Below are 20,381 nucleotides of genomic sequence, written 5' to 3' on the forward strand. Positions count from 1 at the left end.
ATTCCATGTGCGGGCCTTCAACTTTCTCCGGCAGTCCCAGGATTCTAACATTATTACGCGTGGATCTTCCCTCGCTTTCATCGACCCTCTTCTCCACGGATTTTAGGCGGGACGTAACTCTGGCCAGCTGTTGTTCTACTTGCCGTAGGCCGTCCTCCGTCCCAGATATGCGTTGCTCTGCTTCTCCGGTACGTGACGTCAGCTTCTGGAGATCATGCAGGAGGAGGGAGACGTCCATGCTGATGCCATCTATTATTTGCTCCATTGAGGCCCGTGAGTCTGCTATGGCAGCCATGATGTCTTTTAGCGATATTGTGCCTTCTGCTTGTAGTATAGTGTCTGGTAGGTCTTGTTCCGACAGGGTGGTTGTTGTCGGCGTCGTGAATTGATCCATTCTGCTCTGGGAGATTAGTTTTCTGGGTTTATCCTTGCCCATGTCGTATGGCGATGGTGAAGTGCCTCCGATTGAACAGGCGCACAGTTTTGGGGTTTCAGGGTTTCAGGCCGGCTTGCATAGTATTCCTTTTGCGCCTTCCTGGGTCGGGAGCGACTGCTAGTCTGTGGAGGTGCGGGCGTCTGTTGGTTAGGCCTGGGGGCAGCCGCTTACAGGCATAGGTCGCAGATCTATCACGGTATGGTACTCCTTCACCCTGCTATGTACTGACGGGTGCGGCCATTTTGTCCGTGTTTTCCGGATGTCCTGTAAATTCACTGACCGCTCTACGGGCCTACGTGGACACGGGACCTCGCTATGCAGCCAACGGGTCACGCGCCGTGGACCTACCGGGCCGCCTGGTTCTGCACGCCGTCTGGGCTCCTTCTCTTGCAGGCTCTGTGCGAGCGCGAGGGCCGGGGTAGGGCAAACGTATGGATGTCACCCCAGGGCGACGTCACTCACCCTGGCGGCCCGACGGCACACTGGGGTTTGCCACACCATTCACACGGGCACAGCGTAGATTCGCCGCCTTCGCGAGACGATGGGCCCTTTCTGCTTATTGTTCAACAGGTTCCCACTTGGTTTGGTTTGTTGGCCGGGAGTGTTCCACGGACGGCGTGAGTGCTTCTGTTCTGGTGGAACTTACACCTCGTCATGCGCGGCTGTTGTTTCTGCGTGCCTCCATTCCCAGCCACTGGTCACCAATCGCAGATCCGAGTCGGAGTGACGATCCGTCATTCGGCTACGATCCGACGGGCGCAGCCATTTTGTCTGCGATTTCCCGCTGCCGCGCGGCTTTTTTCTTCGGGTCCGAACTCACCCAGGAGTGTGCGATTTTGGCCGGATTTCGCCTGGTTGTGCCCGGTGTGTTTGTCTTCTGGACAATGTAAAATTTCTACAGGAAAGCCATTCGTAGCATGCTGTTTCTACAGGATATCTGCCACAGCCGCAGGAGCTACAGGGGCTCACGTCCTCATAGCTCTGTTGCTGTCCACACCCCCATCTAACCTTTTTAGGAAATTCTGGAGAGGAGATCACATTCAAGGGAGAAGCTATGGTCCCATAGTTCTCTATAAAATTCTTGTAGTACCCAGTGAGACCTAGGAAAGCTCTCACTTGGGTTTGAGTAGTAGGGGTGGCCCAGTTTTGCACAGCTTGTACTTTGCTGGGCAATGGCATTATTTCACCTCCTCCTACCTCATGACCAAGGTAGACCACTTTGCTCTGACCAATTTGACATTTACTTGCCTTTATGGTCAGGTGGCCCTGCTCAAGAGCCTGCAAAACATATCCTAGGTGATCAATATGTTCTTTCCATGTAGGGCTGAACACTACAATGTCATCCAAGTATGCCATGCAGAAGTCCTCCATCCCATTCAGAACTTGATTGACCATCCTTTGGAATGTAGCAGGTGCATTCTTTAATCCAAAATGCATAATTTTAAACTGGTAGCGGCCTGCTGGGGTGGAGAATGCAGTTTTCTCCTTGGCATGGTCTGTCAGGGCTATTTACCAATAGTCTGAAGTTAGGTCAAATGTACTGGGGTACTTGGCTGAACCAAGTCTATCCACCAGCTCATCTGTCCTGGGCAAAGGATGGTCATCGGTCTTAGTGACTGCATTTAGAGCTCTATAGTTCACACAGAATCTCAACTCCTTGGATCCTGCCTTTGGTACTAGAACAACTGGACTAGACCATGGACTGGTAGAGGGCTCTATAACCCCGAGATAAAGCATCTTGTTGACCTCTCCTTTCATGTGGGATCTCACATGTTCTGACATTCTGTAACCTCTGCTTTTCACAGGTAAACAGTCACCAGTGAGAATATCATGCTGGCCCCAAGGGGTCAAGCCTGGTGAAAGTGAAAACATGGAGGCAAACTGATTCAACAGAACTTTGCACTCCTCCTGTTGTTCAGAAGTCAACTGAGAAGAGAGATTAACTCCTTCTATTTTCTCATCCAAAGGTTGGCCTCTGAGGAGGTCAGGTAGAGGTTCACTCTCCTCCCCCTCTTGAACTGAAGCTAGAAGCAAAACTCCCATTTCTGGTCTCGAGACATATGCCTTTAAACGGTTGGTGTGAAAGACTCTGGGAGCCTCCTTAGGTGTGCCTAAGTCCACCAAATAGTTCACCTCTCCCAAGTTTGCCCACAACCTTGAAGGGTCCTATCCATTTGTCCTGCAAGGCCCTCTGCCTTGTTGGCACCATAACTAATACAAGCTGGTCTTGAGTAAACTCAACCATGCTGGCCTTCTGGTCATGCCAATGTTTGACCAGAGCCTTACCTGCTTTCAGGTTACTACTAGCTTCTGCCATCATGTGTGACATTCTCCTCTGGAGACCTATCACATAGTCAGTCACTTTGACTGGCTTGGGGGAAGGAGCACTCTCCAACCCCTCCTTAATCAGGGCTAAAGGACCTCTGACTGGATGGCCATAGAGAAGCTCAAAGGGACTGTAACCAACTCCCTCCTGAGGGAATTCTCTATAAGCAAAGAGAAGGCATGGCAGTAGAAGGTCCCACTTTATTCTAAGGGGTTCCCGTAAAGCACCTATCATGCTCTTCATGGTATGATTAAACCTCTCTACCAGTCCATTCATCTGTGGATGGTAAGCTGTAGAGGACTTGTAAGTGACACCACAGTTTTTACACATGGTTTGCATGTTATGGGACATAAAAATTGGATCCCCTGTCAGATATCACTTCCTTAGGAAACCCTATTCTGGTAAAAATACCAAGTAGAGCCTTAGCCACAGCCTGAGCCGTAACAGTTCTCATACGTATAGCTTCTGGGTACCTTGTAGCATGGTCTACTACAACCAGGATAAACCTGTTCCCTGAAGTTGTGGGAGGTTCAAGGGGACCAACAATGTCGATGCCCACCCTCTCAAAAGGAACTCCCACCACTGGGAGAGGCACCAGGGGTGCCACATTCTTGGCTCCAGTCTTGCCAGAGGTTTGGCAAGTGTGACAGCTCCTACATAATTTGTCAACTTCTGCACCCATCTTAGGCCAAAAGTAGAGGGAGAGCCTTTCCTTGGTCTTCTTGAAGCTCAAGTGACCAGCCAAAGCTATCTCATGTGCTAACTGTAGGAACTGGAGTCTGTTGGCAAGGGGCACTACAATTATTTTGCAGTCCCCAGGGATAGACTCAGTCGGTTCACTGTAGAAGAGGCCATCTTCCCAGTTTAACCTGTGCTTCCCAGCTTCTTGCCCATCAAGTTGGTTAGCAGCCTGTTGTCGAAGACCTTCAAGAGTAGGACACTCTCTCTGTCCTCTGCTGAAGTCTGCCCTGTTCAGTCCACCTTCTGCCAGTAAAGACTGCAGCTCAGGATGGTCAACAGGGTCAAGATCTCCAACTAAGACAGTGTCTTCTTCCAAATCTGATTCTTCAGAAACTGGCTCAACCACACAAGGTTGCACCTCACACTCTGCCTCAGCAGGAGGAGGAGTCACAGGTGGGACGTTGGAAAATCTTGGGGATGTCCTTGTTGGTAGCACAGGGGTGCTGTCTGACTTTTTCCTGGAGGTCCTGGGTTTCCCCTTTGCCTCCTTCTTCTTAGAAATAGCAGTGAGCAACTCCTGTGGAGTGGGGTGATAGTTTCCTCTGTCACCTCCTCTGGAGAGCCTCTCAATGTCCTTCCCTTGCAGGCCTAGTGAGCTCCTGTATCCTTTTACTGGGAGGCCTGGGGGTGCTTGACACAACTCCAAGAGTTTTCAGGTCATTACCCAACAGGACTCTCCCAGGCACTTCACTCTGCACACTAACAGGTATTTTGACAGTCATATCATTACACTGGATGAGAGCTGGTAACTGGGGAAGCATTTGCACAGGGCCTCCAGCTAACCTTGTGAGGCGTTTGGGTGCCTTAGCAACATCCTCCACGTTGAAAAATGATTCATCCACCACAGTTATGCTGGCTCCATTGTCTCTGATGGCAGGGGTTTCCTGTCCATTCACAAGAACACTATCTTTATAATACTCTTTAGTATTATCTGGGATGGAGTTATAGACATCTAAATTCTGTTGTTCCCACAAGCCCAGGGACACTAAAGAAACACTAGCTGAGACTCTCATGGGTTCATCAGCTAGTAGGTGAAAGTTTCCCTTGCCATATGTACTTCTTCCTCTGCGGAGAAGGCTAAGGAGACAGTGTGGCTCCCTGAAGGTTTACTCTTACATCTGGGATCCCCTTTCACATGGTCAGTTGAGCCACAAGCATAACATTTCCAAATGTCTTGATGAATGGGGGTTTGTTCTGACCTACATCTGGTTTGGGTCCAGATGGTGCACTAGCCTGATTTGGTTTCCCTTGTGGTTTACCCTTATGTTGCTGTTTGTGGCCCTCTTTTGGATTGAAGGTATTCGAATTGTCCTTGTTATCTTTCTTTGGCTGCTTTCCCTCATCTTTCTTCTGAGTGGCCACAGAATCCTTGTGAGGAGCCCTGTTGGCAAATCACAAGTCAGCAGCTTTAGCTAACTTCTTTGGATCTATCTCCTTAGAATCAGCCAAGTGCTCTCTGAGCTCAGGAGAGCAGGCATCATAAATAGACTCCAACATAACAAGATTTCTCATACCTTCATAAGTGTTCACTCTGTAACCCTTAACCCAACCATCTAAGTTTTTCAAACAGTCACACACCCAGCTAGCCCAAGGGGTACCATCATGCTTTTTGAGGGTCCTAAACCTCTTAATGTACTGGGGAGGGGTCTTCCCAAATCTAGCAATTAAAGCTAGCTTCACACACTCATAATCCATCCTATCGACCTCCCCCAATTCCATGACCACATCAGATGCAACAGTGGGTAGCCTAGAGAAGAGCCAGGGAAGCAATTGATTCCCTGTCAGACCTTGAATACCATGGTTATATTCAAACATTGCTAACCAATCCAAAATATCAAGCTTAACCTCATACATACCCACAATTTCTTTAGCCATACAGGGTCTCTTAGGACTGGAAGACCTAGAGGACTCTGGGAGAGAAGCATTTTCAAGAGCCAATCTTTTCATTTCTAGTTCATGATTCAACTCCATCTCTCTGAGCTTAAGTTCTTGATGCTTCTGTTCAGTTTGAGCATTTAAACATTGGAATTCCAATTCAAGCCTCATTTTCTATAGAGCAATGAATTCAGGACTGAGTGTAGGACCTGTGGGGTACCCAGTGAACAAGGGTAGAGGTTGCTGAGCATGCAAGGGAGCAGTGAGGCCTACATTAGTAGACACATCTCTGCCTCTTCCAACTCATCATTAACAGATACATTATCATCCTCAATGCTTTCCACATTTGCTAGAGAGTCAGGTATTTCAGATCCACTCTCCAGACTTTGGTTCTTTAACAACTTTTCAATCAATTCAGACCTTTTGCCTTTGGCAGAGAGTTTCCTTTCTTTACACAGATGTCTTAGATATTCTGCAGTGTAACTCAGGAGGGTCTCCTGACTGTGACTTTCCATATCAGACATGATTAATATTGCGTTTTAGTGATGTTAGCCTTGTGGTTAGTTGATTCAAGGTAATAGCAGCACTCTAAGTGTAATTACTATACTTTGATCCTCACCGCTATACCCCAGTGTTAGGCAGAATTATATGCAGTACCCTTTGGTAACACTACACACAATTAGGACTACAACTGGCAGCACACATTGACCTTTGGTACAATCCTGTACTACACAGTAAAGTGATAGCAATGACTGAGCAGCCAGACTTATCTCAAGAGCAAGTGAGTAGTATTAGCTAGTTGCACAAAGGACAGCAGTTACTATGATTCAAGCAAACACTGACTCAAGGTTTCCAAGTAAAAGAATGTACATTTATTAACTTTTTTAGTTATGTAACATTTCACTAAAGTGAAGCACTTCAAAAATCACACTCTTAATACACCACTCCCAAAAGTTGACAGACAAGTTAAACTCACAAACATGAAGTGGATGCAAAATGGCACTCTGTTAATTAAAAAGGGATGGAAAGACAAAATTAGGCGGAAATGGAGCAGTACCAACAGGTAAGTAAGCAGGGCAATCTAAAAAGAGGAACTCCAGTGATAGGATCAAATCAAATAGGCTTGTCAATAGGGCAAAAGTCTTTTGCTCAAGATCACACGGTTCAGGGGAGTTTGCGGTTAAGTCTTTGCCAAGAGTTCTGGACAAAGTTGGTCGGCAGAAAAGTTAGTTCAAAGAGTAGAGAAGGACAAGCCCTCGGATTGGAGAAAGATTTCACACACTTTCACCGCGGCTGGACAAAACGAACAACCGGATGTTGAACAGTACCTTAAATGGAGAAGAAGCTGTAGCTGCGACGGAAGATCCTGGTAGTTCCAGCAGGCTCACGGTTCTTGAGCGACTATCGGACTGACACGAAGTAGGAAGACTGGAGGCTACTGCACTACCCAGGGAAGAAACCAGCAGCGGAGCAAAGCAACAAATAAAAGGTGTGCTCCTTAAAACCCAAGCAGGGTCCGACCTTCCTGGCTATCTGGCCCACTGTAGCTCTGTACAGCGAATTCGACCAGAGGAGGGAGTCCTGGCTTGGAGTTTGAGTGAACTGGTTGGTCCCACCAGCTCAAGGGAAGAAGATTCTTGGAAGATCCTCTCTGTCGTTGGAGTCTGAAGATTTGGACCTGCAGCACGGCTTCACCGGTCGGTTCAGTCGTTGTAGGGGTCCTCTTCTGTCAGCTCCTCTATGGTTCTCTCGTTCCAGTGGCAACTCTGCTCTTCCAGACCCAGAGACCTGCTTTTTATGCAGTTTTCTCCCATTCACACAGCCTGGCTGTCAATCACACAGTAGGGTGGCTGTCCCGGCCGGACAGTCACCTAGCCAATCAAACAGGAGTGCGATTTGGGTTACCAAGGGAACCCATGGAAGCGGTCCTAAGACCCTTCCCTCACCTCCTGCCTACCCAGACTTTCAGGCGCCTAAAGAAGGGGTTCTGTGCAGAAGCCCGCGAAAAGACGGTGAACAAAGGAACCAAATCTGGTTTGGCGTGCAGAGACGAACAGGAGAAAGACTGTTCCAAGAAGAAATAGTGACTAAACCCAGCCGGAACAATATTAAAATCAGTATGGTCAAGCAGGTTTAAGTTTGAGGCTACCAAGATAGCCTTAAACAATAACATGGTTATTTAAGATAACCGCGGTAGAAAAAATAGGAGAGTTACCACTGCCACCAGCCAAGTCTTAATGGAAAGGGAGCAGAACAGTGCTCCAAGAGAAACACACACAAAGGGATAAGAATTAACCATTTCCAATACTCCAAGGAAGATGGGGTGTACTAGGTCTATGGTTTAAAGAGACTACATAAAGTTAATGGTAACTTTACATGTTTCTGGGGGACAGTAGTCAGTCCCAGAAAAATTGAGTCAGTGGGAAGTCTAAAAGACAACCCTGTGTCACTGAACTGAAGGTGCTGTGCAACACACATTACAAAGATGATGCCTATGGATTAGGTGAGGCTTCATAGCCCAAGATCACACCAAAAGTAAAACACACACAGCAAAACACATGTAAGAGTGGGATAAAAGGCTCATACTCTTACCAAGTGAAAAAAATAAATCCTAGAAATCCAGCAGAGCTGCTGAGGGACTCAGTAGGTAAGGGAAATGAGCCATTTATGAGAATTCTCCCTAACAACCACTGCTTCATAGCGAATGGCTCACTGCACTCTCCAAGACCTGTAGACTTGAGAGGGCAGCTTTTAAGAGACAGCAAGACTCAACCCCACCAGAGGAGACAGATTGTGGGAACTGGTGGGCCCATACCTCTGAGCATTAATGGCCGTCGTAGAGACCCTGACCCACATAATGATACGACAACACGCGAAAATAAATCTGCCACCCCAGACTGCACATGCCAGATATTACCAGGACATGTGCACGTCCAAAGGAATGGAGGTTGGGGGTGGGGGGAAAGCGTATAGTCTCGATTACGTTCACACGCTGAGAAAAGTTGTATTACAGGTCTTTACCCCTGCATGGTGTCTACTGACTGCGTGTATGAGAAGCATGTGAATACCTGTACCTTTGACAACATCTTTAATAAAAAGACTTGGAAAAAAAAAGAATGTCTAGGGTCTGAACACTGGTGGGATTCTTGTGCAGCATGTGACGCTTTGACTCCGTGGTCGTTGAAGAACTGTCTTGCGTGGTGGACTGAAATCTTCTCAAGGTCCCAGCGGGAACACCTCAAGGCCTTCACTTGGCAAAGTCCAAGAAGCAGGTAAGTCATGTCTTCACTCCACCTCAGCGCGCAGACTCCTTCCCAGGTCGTGCTCCGGGTGAGAGGGTTTCTTAAAACTCTCACAGCAGCGATGTGCCTGAGCCCCTAGGGCTACTGGTACACATACTGAGGAGTCATCTGATGGGCCTAAAGGTGAGCCTATACACAATAAGACCACCAGGCATATGCCTGAGGGCATTAAAACTCCCGGATCCATGTCTGAGGTTGTTTACAGTACCAAGATACATCCTGAGGGCAATAAAGAGCCTACTGGTCCGGGCTCTACTCCGAGCAAACAGCCTGCCATGTATCCCAGAGCGACCTTGCCCACTTATGGCGACCAAACAAGTGGATACACTAGGGCATACCCGGGGAAAGACTCACAATGTTCAGTTGGTTCATCTGCCTCAGAGTGTGCCTTGCAGCCAGGCAGTCGTCCACCATTAGACTATGAAGACTTAAGCGAGTGGCCTCCTTCGCCGTTGTGTACAGTTTATCCGTACCATCTGTGTATAGATCTGAGTCAGGACTCTACCACACCAGACAAATGTCAGACAAGCCTACTGCCACTTATGCACCAACAGCTGCTTCCACTTATACACCAATTGCTGCAACTAATTATACACCAACGGCTTCTGCCACTTATACACCAACAGCTGTGCTATGCCAGCTCCATCACAGAGGCAATCTTGGTCTCAAGCAGCATCTGTGGAGTGGTTCTTTAACCGATTTTAGGTTGTTGATGAAGTCCCAACAGATGACGGGCATCTTAAAGAATTTGAACTCTGAGGCCATTCCACAGGTTCAGCCATGGGGTCTCAGCCAGATCCTCACGTTTTGTTTCCAATGCCTCCACATCCTCCACCACCACCTCCACCGCCTTCGCCACCACCTCCTCCACCACCTCATCCGGTGCAGCTGTTGGCTCCACTACTGTGCCCATTGAGCCACTTGATACAATTCACAGTGCCCGATGCTCGGGGAGTAAAATCTGCCCATTGAGATATTGATGGAGAGGATGAAGAAGATGAAGAAGATACGCCATACTCAGCCAATGCATTTCATGACCACATGTCCGGTCAGGCTGAATCTTTCGATGTGCCTGTACCTCACCAGCAACAGCAAGAAGCAGAGGTGTTATTTGCGATTTTATCTCTCAGACAAACTAACCGGTCTGGTATTACTTTACAAAAGGATGTCTTGGTGGTTGCAGAAAAGCTGTGGCTTAAGCCCCACTCCACCTTAGCTAAAAACACATGTTTGGATGGCAAGTTCAGAGAAAAGGAGGGTGAAAATATGCTATTAGCCTTGCACCCTCAACCGCATTCTTCTGTTGTAGCCACGGCTCTCTTTACTCAAAGCCATCAGCGGGGTCTTCTCCCTCTGCATCATCGGCAACAGCCTGTTTATTAAGAGAGGACAAGATCTTGGAATCATTTGGAAAAAAGTATATATGAATGCATGTTTGCATCTCAGGCAGGCTAATGTGGACACACTGCTTGCAGTAGCAAACCAGAAGTTATGGTGCAAAATAGGGGATTTTCTGCCTGATCTACCAGTAGAACAGCAAGCTGTCTTTAAAGCAGGTCTATCAAAAGCAAAGGTGATTCCCCAAGATATCCTGGAAGCATGATTATTGCACGTCACCAGTACGGTCATGTGTGTTGCTAATGATATGAGGAGGTGTGTGTGTGGAGCCATGCCACTAAGTATACGACTTACGTACAGGACACGATACTAGATCTCCCTTTTGAGAGAATTGATCTATTGCATTCCTCAACAGGTGAGTAATTAACCAAGAAGACAAGTACACAGACAGCAAAGTCATTGGCGATCTTGTCCAAACCATTGCCAAAGCAATTTTCGAGCTCTCAACAAAGGTCTGAGCATAAGCCCCATTCCTCATTTTTCAGGACAGAAGAACCAGGCAACCTGATTGTTTGCCCAGTACGCACTGTATAAAACAACATACAGCAAACAAGGGGTTTTTCCCGTCCCCCTCCTCCTCCCAAGCCTCAGATCTTAAAAATCAAGGAGATCAGCGTCTGGGTCCAGAACACCCATGTGGGGGCGGATTTGCCTAGCATGTTTTGGATTGTCAACACCTTATTCAAGACCCGTGGCTCAGATCAATCATTTCCGCTGGTTTTCGACTCCTGCTTCCTGCCCGCCATCTGGCATCCCCTCCCCTCCTGCAAATGGGATCGCCAGCTCTCCTCGAGGATATGATCAAGCTGATCCAAGATCAAACAGTGGAGAAAGTCCCACAGAAGCAAGAGGGTCTGGGCTATTACTCGAGAATATTTGTTGGCCTGAGCTTAGTTCTAGATTTATCGTACCTAACCCTTTTCCTCCCTGTAGAAAAATTCAAGATGGTGACACCAGCTCACATAGCCAAGGTTCTCGGGAGATTGGATGTGCTCTCTGTGCCTGAAGGACACTTATCTGCCCTATTTGGCAGCTGCACATGCAAATGTTACGATTTACGGTTTGGGCCATCACTTTCAGTACAAAGGGCTCCCATTTGGAATGAACGCAGCTCCACGTGTGTTCACAAAGATAACAAATGCTTTTGCCGCTGTAGTTAGAATGGAGGGGCAACACGTATATCCCTACTAGGACGACTAGGCCATCCAGGCCAGTTCCCCACTGAAGGTGACAGCCTATTGCCACCGACTGATGCAGATACTATTCGTCTTGGGCGTTTCCATCATCCTCAGAAGTCAGAATTAGCACCTTCTCAGAATTTGGTATTTTTAGGAATAAGGTGGGACACTGTAGCAAACAGGATATTCCCTACCTAGACATATTCAGGGATATTGTTTCAGCAGTCAATCACTTTATCGTGAGACATTCAGCATCAGCTTGGTGGTACCAGCATCTTCTGGGGCTGCTAGCTTCTTGTGTCCTCACAGTTCAACTGGCCAGGTTCAAGAGGAGGGCAATTCAGATTCATTTAGCCAACTCATGAGACTAGGAAATTGGGAGTCAATCGGACAAAATCTCCATTCCCCCCTCTCTGCAACAAGACCTCCTATGGTGGAAGCAGGAGTCCAAAGGGGCTCCCTTGCATCAAATCCTGCATGCGGCAATGATCACCACAAATTCTTCCATGGAAGGCTGGGGAGGGACCATAGGCAGTCTTACCATTCATGGGAAATTGGACTTTGAGGAAGAGAAATTCCACGTAAACTATCTGGAACTGTTAGCGATTGCACTAGCACTAAGAGCATTCCAGCACATCATAAACAACAAAGCTGTTTTCATCAGGACAGACAGTTCCACAGCAATGTACTACATAAACAAGCAGGGTGTAACCAGGTCTCCACTTCTCTGCACATTAGCAGTAGACACTTGGAACTGGGTGTTGGGCAAGGGCATTGACTTCCAGGCCATGCATTTTCCAGGGGAGGAGAACACAGAAGCAGGCAGGGCTCCACATCCTACGAATGGGAACTAAACCGTATAGTGCTCAGCAGAGTGTTCAAATGCTGGGGTCAGGTCGAACTGTTCGGAACACAGGAGAACACCAAATACGTACTCTATGCCTCATGGAGAAGTCATGGTGCAAGATCTCTGGGGGATGCATTCCATATTCCTTGGAATGGATGTCTGCCAGTCAGGGGTGCAGGTGCCTACATACAGGACCTATCTAGTGGCCATAGGCGCAAACAGAAATTATGAGCATCTGCTGCTATTGTCAGCTCACCCAATAGTCAAAAGGCATCTACAAAGTCTTACAAGAATGTCTCCCCTGGTTTTGCGTCCTCATCCAGTATGGGATTTGAATATTGTGCTAGCATCACTAGCTTATAAGCCATTTGAACCAATGTCGTCCATCGACATTAAATTTGGTCACATGGAAAATCACTATTCTAGTAGCTTTGACGTCTGCTAGCAGGGTCAGTGAAATTCAAGCACTAGTGGCTAAGGAGCCATAGACAGTATTTTATATAGACAAGGTGGTGCTTAGAACCCATCCGGGTGCCCTTCCTAAAGTGGTATCGCCTTTTCATCTGAAACAGGTATTAGTACTTCCAGCCTTTTTCCCAAATCCCACTTCAGAGGCAGAAAAAGTGTTGCATTGCCTAGATGTACGCAGAGCATTAAAGTTCTACTTGGTCTGGACCAAGCACTTCAGAAAATCAGACGCCCTCTTCATCACTTTAGGGGGTTCCTCTCCAGGGTCTCAAGCATCCAAGGCATCCATAGCGAAATGGATGGTAGTGGCTATTTCGGAATCCTCCACGTTACAAGGGATACAGCTGCCAACAGGAATGCAGGCACATATAGTCAGGCCTAAAGCCACTGCTGTGGCATTTCAGAGACATGTACCATAGGGTGTCCAGACATTTGGTCGACCTAAAACTGGTCGAATGACATTTGGTCAACGCAATTTGGTCGAAAACCAAATGGTCAAATTTTTTTTTTAAATTATATATTTATTTTTCGGGTTTTCGTTTTTTACAAAAATGGGTTTTTAGAAAAAAAAAGGGGTTCGGGGGGACCCCCCCCAAAAAAAAAAAAAAGGTGAAAATAAAAAAAAAAAAATTCGACCATTTGGTTTTCGACCAAATTGGTTCGACCATTTGTCTGGTCGACCAATTTTTTTCGACCAAATGTCTGGTAACCCCTAGGATGTTGTATTGCTCGCCAAGAGTGCATGGACAGCCATTTATCACCAATGCAGTTGCAGAGCCAATACTTTGAACGCAGATGACGCAATGACTTACAACCACACGCATGCTTAGAGAGTAAGTAGCACTTATACGGCTATTTATTCATAATTAGACATACATAAGCAGTAAGTGATAACACAGGAATAAATCACAGATAAATCACAGAAGAGATAGTAAGTTAGCAAGAATACATCACCATGGGCGTAACTGAATCCCTCATCTCGCCAGAAGCGGCTAGAAGACCCCAGTAACAGCCAGGCCGAGAGCACAACAGCCCATAGGTATGTCGGAACAAGGCAACCCCCTCCGACTGAGGTCTTTGTGCTTATCCCGTCTGACCGTTGCGGGGTTCCACATATATGCACTCCTTAAAAAGGGGTGGCAATTTCTCAAACCTTCTGCAATAGCGCTTGCGCATTGATGAGTGACCGTTGGTTTCCAGCTGGGTCAACCGACAGTAACCTCAAGGAGCAAAGTGCTCCCCTCTCCTAAAAAACGCCTTGGAAAACAGTTCTTTAACTCATCTCGAAACCTTGGCGCGGGCATAGCAAACCACAACAAACCTTGTTATCAGGTACCAGCCGGCACCTGCGGATCTTAGCTTTCCCAGCGCCGTGTCCTTGGCTGAGAAGGCCTGCATCCCAGGCCCAGCAGCGAATAACGTTGAAAACATGTTGTTTCGCAAAGCAAGTGCAGCTTTCCACTGAGGCATGGATAAATATCCATTATGGCTCTGAGTGCCCCTAGAATGCACTGCGCACCAGCGCCATGTTTTAGCTCGAGCATCACAGATGTCATAAGTAGGGGTGCCACACGTGCATCACCTTTAGCATTCTGTGAGCATTATTGCCTCAAAACTAGTGCAAGATCAGATGCGGCCTTTGGACAGGCAGTGCTCCAAAACCTGTTCTCCAATACTTCATAATAGATTTGCCTCCTCCCTGGAAAATGGTATGTTGGAATCACACACACATATGGAGGAAAGGGGACAGGACGTAGGAGTTATAGTCCCCTTTCCTCCATAAGACCCACCACCACCCCTAAAATAGATAACTATTATACGAGTCCTCGAGTCTGATGCTACAAAGGGGACTTAGGTGAGGTGTCGGTGGACTGGGCTGGCGGGGTGTGGTTATGCCCATGGCTGTGCCCTAGTGCACTCTAAATTTAAAGGGAAAGCATTGTTTGCAAGGCAAAATGGTACCGGTCCCGTCCCTGCACCGGAACACCCACACAGTATGGAGGAAAGGGGACTATGGACTAGGAGTACTTCAGTCACTACAGTGAGTAACTTTTCATGTTTGGTCCATGTTAAATGCTCCTGTTGTATCACTAAAGAGGTCCTAGGCGTTTTTTTTAAAAATCAGAATTATATTTTCTAGGTTTCATTGGTTGTTTCTTTGATTATTCCCAATAAGGTTATTGTAGTTCTCCCAGAATGTATTTGTTTTAGTGATTCTTGTATTTCAGATAGTAGTTTTTCTTCAAATCTTGATTTGCTCCACTTTGAGGGTGCATTGAATCTGCAGTGTGCTCCTATAGTTTGTTCTTGGGGCTTTGTTTTCAGGGTTCCTATGTTCCTGTTTGGATAGGGCTCTCCGGTTGTTGTGTAGGGACTTGCATTCTGATTTAAACCAGATATTTTGGAATTTACTTTTTTGTGCCTGCTAAAGTTATGGGACAGTCTTGGTTAATAATGTTTTGTATATATTTGTTAAGTGTTTGACTGCTTGGTCCAGTACATCCTTATTGGTGGTGTCATTTGTACAGAGAAAGAGGTCTACCAGGTTTATTAGCACCCTGTTCAGGAGGGCGTTCTCAAATAGAGCTATGCAGTTGTCTGTATAGTGTGTGTGTGGGGATGTGTTATCCATTTGGTCTGTCGTTTGTCTTTGTATGTGTTGTAACATCTGGTTGTGGTCAGACAGGTGACTTTGTGGTTTGGCTACACATGTGTTGATCATATGTGCTGGTATGTCTCTGAGGACATAATCTAAAATGCTGCTCCAGATTGAGCTACTGAATGTACATTGTTCCATTGAGTTTTCTTATGTTCTACCATTTATAATGAGTAAGGTGAATGTTTTGCATATAGTTATGAGGTTTATTTTACAGAAGTTGTTTACTTTGTGGTGGTAGCTATGTCTTTGTTTTATATTTGGGCTCACGCAAGGAGTGCTGTCTCCTAGTCTGTGTTCATCTCATCTGTAAGGACTGTGGGAAGGAACTCTATTTTTCTAGTTGTCTTCATATATGTGTTTTTTGCCCTGGGCCTGCAAGCAAAGGATTCAGTATGATGATTCAGTTGATGGTATGTGGAGTGCATACGGTTAGCTATTTTCTTCTGGTGGAAAACGTATTTAGATAGACAGATCGATAGGTGAGTTGCACATCTTTTTACTGGCTTAATGTATTTTACTGTTTCCTCTTTGTACCCGACCTTCAATTCCCTTGGGTGTCTCTTTTTATTCTTTCCACATTCTTCATTGGGGATATGCTGAGTTCCCGATATACGTTACAACACCAAATTGTTACTTATTTACTATGCCATCTCTCGCATACGAGGATTAAATAAGGTCATGATTGAATGTTTTTTTTATACCGTCTGTAATAGTTTTGTCTATGAAGGTTAGGGATTGTAGTCCTTAGAATTTCCAAGTGCTATTTTTGACAGATGCAATTTCAGTGAAATACACTGATTCACATTTTGGGTGTGGTTTCTCTTTCTACCATTCTCAAAATTAACTGTATGATTTCTTTCAGTTCCTTCCCATGAAATTTTGAATTGTGTCTTACATTTTTGTTTTTAAGATTCCTTCTTGTTTGTCTTTGTCCGGATTGCCCTCACTTTCTGTGGGGTGGGCATCTGTGTTCTCAGTGTGGTTTCAATGTATACTGCCTTATTGTCTATAGGAGAAACAATCTCTGTTCGTTGGGTGTGGGGTTATGTTCTTGGTTCTGTTTCTTGGTTTTCGATCTTGTCTTATTCAGCATGATATCCATTCTCTCTGTGTGGATATTCCCGTCCTCAGCCATGTTTTTCCTTCGGGTTTCCATGGCAGCTAAACTGTCTCCCTGCTTTTGCGGCACAGCAACCTAGCAGATGGAGCCTCTCATAGGAGATAATGGATGGCACAGCCAACCAGGATTGCAGCTTGCACCACCCCAAATTGTTTTTTAATATGTACTGTAATGTTGTCTTTTTAGATGGTGCAAGAAAAATATATGGTTGGAGTCACTATGAACTGTTAATGATGACAGAATATTATGCAAGCATGTTTTAATGAAATGAATTCTGTTGTCTGATACCATTTTCTACATTTTCTACTGTAGTTTACGTGTTTATTTTAAAGTAAAACATTTCTCATTCTTTTATGTAGACAAGATGGCATTTTCATGAACAGACTACAAGGAGACGTATGTATCATAAGATTTTTTAAATCACTGTTTAAGTTGAAGGATAACTTTATTCTAGTAATCATTCAGTTCTTAATAGAGCATCACATTCTTGAGTCCCTGGCAATGCCTTTGTGTTCTTTAAATTATTTTTCGCCGCTGTTTTTAGCAATAAGAGATCTGAAAATGAAAGCCTTGCTTCCCATATTTTCATTTATTGTGGTCACCATTAATTATGCTGTCTCTCAATACGTTAAATTACCGATTGCAACAGGATGCACTTATTTCACTTTTAGTGCTGCAAAGCTTTTAGAATGTAATGAACATGAGCTAGTTTGAGACCATGGATGCTTGAATAAGATGTGCTTGTTTCTGTTGTACAAAGCAGGATCAGGGATCAACAAGTTCTCTTTGTCAGCTGAAGTTATATGAAAGTTCAAAAGATGCAAAGTTGTGTTGTAGCAAAGAGCCGCTGCAAACAAAGTCTCTATATTCCTATATTAGATTATGAGGAATCCTGTAGAGACCTCCTCCCATGTGGCCAGGGGACAGCAGCAGCTACCTGATCCTGAACCTAGGGGTTGTAATCCGATGGAGGATCATGTGGGAGGAGACGACTGCTTGGAGGTAGTGACTCGACTGGAAGAGATGCAGTATTCCCCCCTTTCTCCTGAAAAACCTATGACACCAAAACCTCTGACGGCATATTGCAATTCTAGTCAAAACCCCATTCATACCTCCAACATACACCACACATGCATAATATTTCCTGTTTCTGGTGTTTTTCTACATACAACTCATAAACAAACTTATTTTAGAAATCCAATAAACTCTAGGGACTTCAACTCCCACAAAGGCTCAAGTACTGAGATGAGTAGGAGGAAGGAGTTGATGCAAATTGAAAGAGACCCAAAGTTGAATATGCAGACTAGTTGTCTGGTTACATCACAAGTGCATGGGACATTGAACAATGACATCTGCATTCCAAGAGAAAGCCGATGGGGAGAGGACCTCAGTGGTCGAAGTGTACGAAAAGAAGTAGTCAAACTATGTTTCCTGCTGGCCTGCACCCACTCCCCACAAACCCATCACCATGCCCTCTAACACACACAATACAAACCCCCAAACACATCCAGGTGCTGTTTAAGGGAACGTTCAGCGTAGCGCACTGAAAGACACAATACAAACCCCCAAACACATACAGGTGCTGTTTAAGGGAACGTTCAGTGTAGTGCACTGGAAGTGCAAGTTTCAACTTCTTCCTACACTTTTATTTTAAAAATGAAACCATCCCGGAACGGTTCCTTTTTAAAATCAAAGTATAGGAACAGTAAAACTTAATTTAAAAAGTGGAGGAGCACCACTCCCGCTCACTTCAACCACTGGGACCGTGCCGAAAGAAGTCAAGAGAACAGGCACATCTACGTGGCAGTTCACAAACGCGAGAATCACATACCGCAGTGGCGAGAAGGAAAGAAAGACGTGGTGGGCCCCTCTGGAGGATCGTTGGAGTGCCTGAAGCAGCAGGGGAGCTTTCGCAGATGCAGCCATGCCAAAAAGCAGGATTCTCCAGTCCAGGTCATGGCGAGAAGCTGGCAGGAGAGCGCGTAGCTAAAAGAACTCTGGAAGAAGGTCCGCAGTGCACAGGAGGCCATTCCACACAGGACAATTCCTCACAGAGATACGCCAGAGGTCGGGAACACTGAAAAGTAATGGTGGGTCTTCCCAGAAGCATTGAGGACCCCGGGGCATACCGACAGGCATGTACACAAGTAGATGAATTAAGAACTTTTGAATATCGACAAGATAAAGTGCAATGACAAAATTTTAACAATTCCTCGTCTATGAGATGTCAATGTGAGGAAAGTTGGAGCAAGTCTTACCCTAGGCAAATAAATACCAAGGAGATAAAAAAAACTGTGACAGAACTTGACAAGACCCCATGTATGAGATGTTAATGTGGAGAAAATTGGAAAACGTATTACCTTAAGCAAGCAAATAGAAACACAGCAAAGTGATACAACTACGGCATACTTAAAGGCAGTTGACATTCGGGGGTGATACCTGACAGAGAAGTATACCAGGGGATCTGCAGGACCCCAGAGAAAGATTCCTTGAAGGGGAGTATACCAGGCAATCCATCAAAAGCATAGGACGTTGTAAGACACTGTGGCAAGATACCTGGCAGGGGAGTATACCAGGCGATCTAGGAAGCCCAAAGAGGAAGTCAAATAGACCAGGCACTTTGAAATTGAATGTGAACTTTAGAATTGTGGGAAGATACCTGGTAGGAGATTACACCAGAGGATCTGAAGAACCCATGAGAGGATTCCTGCCAGGGTAGTATACCAGGAGATCCACTAAAAGCTGTAAAAAGGAAACCTATTGTGAAATGCATCATATGAATTCGAACTTTTGTGAATCCAGTGCAAAGAAACCAAGAAAGAGATGAATGTTATGGAATGTATTGATTGCACAAGAACTTTCTAAACCTAATTTAAGGAACCATAAGAATTTTAGTTTGAAAGAGAAACTATGAAACAGTTATTTGAGAAAGACACCTTTGCCATTCTACCTGAACATTAGGAAACTGTTACTTGAAAGAGACACTTTTGCCATTCTGCCTAAAAATCTAGGGGAAGGGAATCGCACTCTGGATCGAAGGTTTTCTCCTTGGAAAATACTTTTCTGTTGGACGTACTCATTTATATTTCATTATGAACCCTTTTTGCCAACTCTAAGTCAGATACATTTCCTTACACTCTTCATTGTTCATTACTAGTGATAGGGCCAGTTTAGAATGTTTTGGCTTTAGTTTTAGTTTCCTAGGCAGGGAAACTCTCCTTGGGATAGGTATGGAGAGGCGTTCATCCAACTCATTTCTGTTTAATAAACCTGTCTGAAGCTGAGAAAACTATACCTTTGTGTCCACCTCTCATTTTGTTTTTTTCACTTTAGTTTTTATTGGCATTTCAAGACAAAAAACAGAATCAACAAAGAACAATGGAAACCCTCAAACCCCACCCCCAAACTCGAGAAGACCAGAGCAAAAGCGACCCACCTGTCCGGGGGGGGGGTACCCCCACCCTACCCCTTTCAGAATCTGGAGGCTGGGCTAGCCCCCAGCAGGATGCTCCTTTACAAGTCCACCTCGCCGGGCTCATCTGTAATTATCCCCAATAGTCTCATGCTTCGGGGGCACCAACGCTGCCTTAGCCCGTCCATCAAATAATTCAGCAGAGAAGCCCAGTCTGTCCTGAATCTTAAATGCTCCCCTTGAATAGAATACGTGAGCCACTCCATTGCCAGCAGGCTCCACAGCTTTGCCACCCATTCATGGTCCTGCGGGGGATCCTTTGCTTTACATCGGCGAGCCAGTACTATTGCCCCTGCCATCATCATTATAACATAGAGTTTGCGGCCCGCCTTAGATTTAATGGTGGCCAGTGTTATAACATAGAGTTTGCGGGCCGCCTTAGATATAATGGAGGCCAGTGAATCCCCCAAGCCCAGTAACTTAAGGCCCTTGGTACACCTTTGGCCCAAGCCCAGAACTTGATTTATCGCGAGGCCAATCCCAGCCCAGTAGCTTTCAATTTGCGGACACTCCCACTATATATGCGCCCACGTGCCCACTGCTCTGCACTGCCTCCAAC

The 20,381-nt window shown here is 45.8% G+C and overlaps 1 protein-coding gene across 1 annotated transcript in view; it reads left to right on the forward strand.

Annotated features, from left to right (window-relative positions):
• LOC138481266 (fibrous sheath-interacting protein 2-like) overlaps positions 1-20,381 on the forward strand; it is a 2,966,522-nt gene that overhangs the window by 1,660,227 nt on the left and 1,285,914 nt on the right. Inside the window, exon 16 of the mRNA XM_069613320.1 lies at positions 16,710-16,746. Within this exon, the coding sequence (XP_069469421.1) occupies positions 16,710-16,746 (37 nt within the window). The remainder of the gene's footprint in view (positions 1-16,709; positions 16,747-20,381) is intronic.

This window comes from Ambystoma mexicanum, chromosome 5p (assembly GCF_040938575.1).
Source record: "Ambystoma mexicanum isolate Mex_15411 chromosome 5p, UKY_AmexF1_1, whole genome shotgun sequence".
NCBI lineage: Eukaryota > Metazoa > Chordata > Amphibia > Caudata > Ambystomatidae > Ambystoma > Ambystoma mexicanum.